The sequence below is a fragment of the Diadema antillarum genome, unplaced genomic scaffold (assembly GCF_040938485.1).
Source record: "Diadema antillarum isolate AM-2024a unplaced genomic scaffold, OU_Dant_1.0 seq00002201_RagTag, whole genome shotgun sequence".
Taxonomy (NCBI): Eukaryota; Metazoa; Echinodermata; class Echinoidea; order Diadematoida; family Diadematidae; genus Diadema; species Diadema antillarum.
In genome coordinates this window covers 11,321-16,691 of record NW_027272837.1, presented here as the reverse complement: position 1 = coordinate 16,691, position 5,371 = coordinate 11,321, and the positions used below count along the sequence as shown (strand labels likewise).

The 5,371-nt window shown below is 41.3% G+C and overlaps 1 protein-coding gene across 1 annotated transcript; it reads left to right on the top strand.

Annotated features, from left to right (window-relative positions):
• The first annotated feature begins 1,100 nt into the window (after window positions 1–1,100).
• LOC139714245 (myosin-9-like) lies at window positions 1,101–1,830 on the top strand. The gene has a single exon (XM_071625960.1). The coding sequence runs from the start codon at window positions 1,467–1,469 to the stop codon at window positions 1,806–1,808; it is 342 nt and encodes a 113-aa protein (XP_071482061.1). The 5' UTR covers window positions 1,101–1,466; the 3' UTR covers window positions 1,809–1,830.
• Window positions 1,831–5,371: the final 3,541 nt, after the last annotated feature.

The following is a 5,371-nucleotide window of genomic DNA, read 5'->3' as shown; positions in this document are numbered from 1 at the left end:
CACTGAGAACTGACCATATTTGGAAACCGGAACTCTGGTCCGATGCATGACGATTTGAATACTTGAGTAGGCCTATACAATACTTCCGAGTATAATATACCTTCGTTGCTGGTTGTTGTTGTTGTTGTTGTTGTTTTCTTCGATGAGACCTTGCGGCAATGACATTGAAGTACACACTAGTAGATAATCATGGTGTAGTGTCGCTTTTCGGTGAATATATTTGCCACAAGTATGAATTCCACAAGAGAATGTTATTCTCCTGTAATTGAAGCTGAAGTTAACTATTCGTATTCTTTTCATTATCAGAGTATGGGCCATCTCTTCAGCTTCGGGCTACTAAAAAAAAAAGAAAGGTCGGGAGCAGTTTTTTTTTAAGTTAAAAAAAAACATGTATTTTGTCCTTTTTTTTCTTTTTCTTTTTTTTTTTTTTTACATCTAATGCCTCTCAACTCTAGCTAACAAGTTATCATTCAGTCATGCATTGACTACATTATTTTATAGTTCGAGTTTTCTCATTGAAAAAAAACCCAACAAAACAAAACTAATATTCATCTTATTAGACTTTGGGTTTGGTGGGATTTTTAAATCAACTGTATTACCTCTCAACATCGATTTCTCAAGTGGATCGCCTTTCCCCCTCTCAAACACTCAAGAAGGGTAGAAAAAGAAAGTGATAAGGTGGAGTGGGGAGTGTCCTTTTCGAAGCCCGGGTGTTGTTAAGATCACGTGACTGTTTCGATCAATGTGTACAGTGGATGAGTGTACCCTTGCGTGGAGTGTTTGTGGCTTCCACATAATTGCGCCGAAAAAAAAAAAGGTGATTACTGTACTCGCACGCACGGGCGGAACTTCTGCATGCATGCAAGTACTAGGTAGCTGTGCGTATTTTCTTTTTTTTTTTCGCTCTATCTACGTAGTAGGCGAGGTCGTGCATGGTACATACATTTTGTACTGCACATACAGGCGCGCGTACGCATCTCGCTGCGCCGTCATATCTCATAGCACGGTACCGTTAGCTGGCGCTAGCCCTCTCTCCTCAACGTTGGGATCGGACGCGACGACATGCACTGAAACTCTATTGCACTAGCACCGCATCCCCGCACTGACTGTACTGCATCTGCTCGTGGATCTCATCACCCACAGTTGCGCCGCCTTGGCCCAACGTACGTACGTATTATCAGCCTATCCTGATCACACATGGAGTACTTGGACCTAAATTATCCACACCTGTGATTTTGAAGGGATATTAGTTCTCTACAATTACTTTCGGACAAGGTTGGGGAGTGAAAATTGTATGTCGGGGCATACGGCTCGACATTTCTGCGATCCAAATACTCGCACAATTACTCCTTCACCGCCTTTGCAAATCGGTGGGATTCAGGAAGTGCACGAGTGTCTAGGAGCTCTGTACTGCAGCACGTTGACAGTATTACCGAATTCAGAAACGCCGCAACTTGTGACTCAACATGGCGGACTCAGACTTGAAATACCTCACTGTTGACAAGAATAAGATCAACGACCCTGCTTCCCATGCCGCCTGGTCATCGAAGAAACTGGTATGGATTCCAGACGAAGCAAACGGATTCGTGGCTGCGAGCATCAAAGAAGAGAAGGGCGACAGTGTCGTTGTGGAGGTAGCAGATACGAACAAGAGGCGGACAATCAACAAAGATGACATCCAAAGGATGAACCCACCCAAGTTCTCCAAAGTTGAGGATATGGCTGACCTGACCTGTCTGAATGAGGCATCAGTCTTGCATAATCTCAAGGACAGATACTACTCTAGTCTCATCTATGTAAGTATCTAGACTATGCCTTGAAAGTGACACATTATTGGGGGAAATTTTACCTGACATTATGATTGTGTCTCAACTGAAAAAGTGTGATTGGGATACTGATGCCGGGTCCAACTCAAGAACAGGTGGAATGTAGACACCCAATCCCATCATTTGCCCATCCATTTGAAACTTGTAGAATACAATTTTTATAACCTTCATTCGTTATCATTTTTTCAGAATTATTTTCAACAATGAAATCTTTTTCTTCTCCCTATGGCAATGGCAGCCAGTAATGCAAGCAGCCCATAATTCAACCACAACGGCTCGTCAACGCCGTCCAAAATTTTGACTGCCTGCTACGCATAGACCTCTAAAGTACAGTCGCAGTAAGTCGCCACGGCTGTAAAGTCGCCAGACATTCACATTTAACGTAGATCGCGCCGCGATCGGAAATCAGCTCGCGCGACGGATTTTCTTCACCCTCAAAATGTATTCGTAATTCACCTTTTTCCTCCGTAAAAACACAAATAATTGTAATCAAAATTTATTTTCCCATATGTAAAAGGTGACAAAACCATTTTTAATGCAAGGATGTTTTTGATTTAAAATGGATTTCAGGTGGCAGATCAAGGAAGGTGTTCAAACGCGGTGACGGAAAATGAATCCTACATTGAAGTGTGTGTATAACACACACGCTAATAATGTGTGGCAGGCTATGGGCGGCGGCCTAATGTAGTGCCAATTGTTAGTTCGCCAACGCGGAAGTGCGCTAGGAATTACACACAAATGGCAACTTAGCGGTAATTGACGTTAGAAACTTATGCTTTTTTAGTTTTGCACACAGTTGAACCCTGGCATGGGAGGTCAAACCTTGGTGTGGGTGCTGTAGTGCTACCGTCTCTGGTTGCTACAATACGTGCATTTACGGTTCTTGCGTCACAAGGTATGATGGGACGGAATTCTAGTATGCTAGCACAGCGACAATTGGAATGCAGTATAAACGTTTTCTCATCAGTCTCACACTCGGCCAGCCGTGCGAGGAGTGAGCTCGCACGGCGGCACGGAGGGCAATCGGTTGTGCGACGTACAACTACAAGTATGTAAATCACGCATGCAACTCATTTTCAGTGGAGATCAAGTTTTGCATACTCGTTTTCAGACAATTTTATTGTATTTGGAAGGTAAGAAAGTGATTTGACATTGATGCACTTTGTACGAGTACATACTTTGTTGAGCTCGAGTGTGAGATTGATAAGAGTTTACACTGCATTCCAATTGTCGCTGTGCTAGCGGACTAGAATTCCGTCCCATCATGCTGTGCGACGCAAGAACTGTAAATGCACGTATTATGCTGACTGTCTCTACTCCATGTACTATCTAACATTAGATCTTCTACGTATGTAGTCACCTGGAGCTAACCACAAGTTGGCATCATTTGCTTACCTTTTTTTCTTGTGTGTGGGTAAATATGTGGTGGACTTTATGGTGTGTGCTGCATCGATGCTGCACTGTTCAAAATGCCATACGCTGAGATGAAGAGCGTAGAAGAGAGCACTGTTCAATGTCCAAAAGTTCATTGCGAAAAAAACCCCAAAAAACGTTATGATACTGAAAACTGTTTGTGAATTTGATTGCAACTGTTCATGAATTTGACTGCAACTGTTTACGAACTCTTACAAAATTCAAAACTTACATGTACCACATAACACACATTTGCAAACATTAGCCGCTCAGCAAGAAACCCCCTTCAGTAGGTTGGAAATTATAGAAGGCTTGGTAAGAGTTTCATTTGTATGGACAATGTAACCACCTAGGGGTCTACAAAATAATGACCAGTGCAGGGTGTGATTGATGTCACATGTTGTTGTTGTTGTTGTTTTGTTTGTACACAGCTGGGACTACAACATGTAAGGCCCTACTGGACTGCCAAGTTTGTTAGAACTACATGTAGTGCTGTTCAAAGTATTTTGTTATAATATGTAATGGTAATCTTGAATAAAATGCATTATGACCAAAAAAAAAAAAACACTTTCAATATCTGAAAGCCTAGTAATGGACAGCAAAGTTTCCCATTTGCAAGAGTAGTGGGGAGAAGCAGCCAAATTCTGTATTTCATCGTTCATGCAATGCAAGTGGTTTCAGAGTGCCAGTCTCTGCAAAGCATAGGCCTACATGCCTGGATTCAGCAGTGTGTACAAAACTATGCTATAGAATCTCAAAAAAACTTCTGTAATGATAGGTGCCTACATGTGTACATTATGAGATTTGTAGCTGATGTTTGTGTTTGGGTAAAAGAAAGAAAGAAGTTCATTTTGCTTGACTGCATGTTACGTATACAGCTTGTCTTCAAGTAATAGTGCTCAGTGCAGTGTCAGTGTCTAAAGATTTGTACATGTAGTCTGTTCTCAGCTGCTATCAATTCATACTGTAGACTGTACACACTGTAGACTGTGTGTCCTATATATTTAGTCTCAAGTGCAGCCCCCTTTGTTTACTTATGTCCGTTGACATTCTCTGTCGGAGTGAATGTGCAGTGCAATTCTATCCTCAGTAGAATCAAAGTCCACGGTATGTGTGCAGCATATACGGTAGGCCTATATTGTAGTTGGGATGAAATCCAAAAGCTCCTTTCGTACAGTGTTAGTCAGATTCGTATGCATCCAAATTTTGATATGATCTTGATAATTTTGCAAGATGACTATTTGAAGTCTATCATATTTACTGTTATTACACTGTGTATTATTTTTGATATTGTTCATATAATTGTTCTTGCTAATGTGTTATACTGTTGTTTTTGAACTATCATTTATTGCTAGTACAGGTTCTTTTTTCCCCATGGTTTGAACATGAAACTACAATTTTTTATCTTGTATAAGAAATGAGGAATTGGTTCAGTTGTAGCAATTGATTTGTTTATATGCAAGATGTATCATGGTTATGGAAGCCCTTCCTATGAGGGTACACATTTGCAGCTGGTGCTATCAATCTTGTAAAAACAGAAACAAATTGTGGAAACCAGACAAGTAGCCAAAGGGAATTGGAATTGATTGTACATGTACTCAATCCAAATTGGAAGATGAATGCAAAGTTCAAAACTTCTGACCAATGACATTGCTTATCTCCAACAACTGAAAGGCAGCCAAAATATGTGCAAACAGATGTCTCTTCCATTCTCATCAATGCACTATTTTTTTTTCTCTGCAGGAATATTGTTATTACGAACTGTTCACTGCCTACGTGTATAACTATAAAGTGGTTTTGTTTATAAAAGGGCAAATCCTGGTGGGTCACGTACACTAATGCTCATTTAGCTTTAGTGGAGACTATGTGACTCACATCACTGGGCTGACTGGGAGGGCATAACTCCTGCCTCAAGTTACAGGACGCTGATTTTGGGCTGAATCGGACAGGAATGCAAAATTACCAAAGGCATTGTACGTGTTTTGTGGCTGTTTATACTGCCCCCCCCCCTTTTTAAAGAGGGAATGCACACATGGGTGAGAGGTCATCGTGGCTGTCTGGTGGAAAGAAGGAATCTACTGTGGTGGTGAAAGTGGAGAGGAATGACCTGAACACAGGTTGTAACACTCTTG

Excerpts from the sequence above, each read along its gene's own strand:
- LOC139714245 (XM_071625960.1), top strand. The coding sequence starts at position 1,467 with ATGGCGGACTCAGACTTGAAATACCTCACTGTTGACAAGAATAAGATC.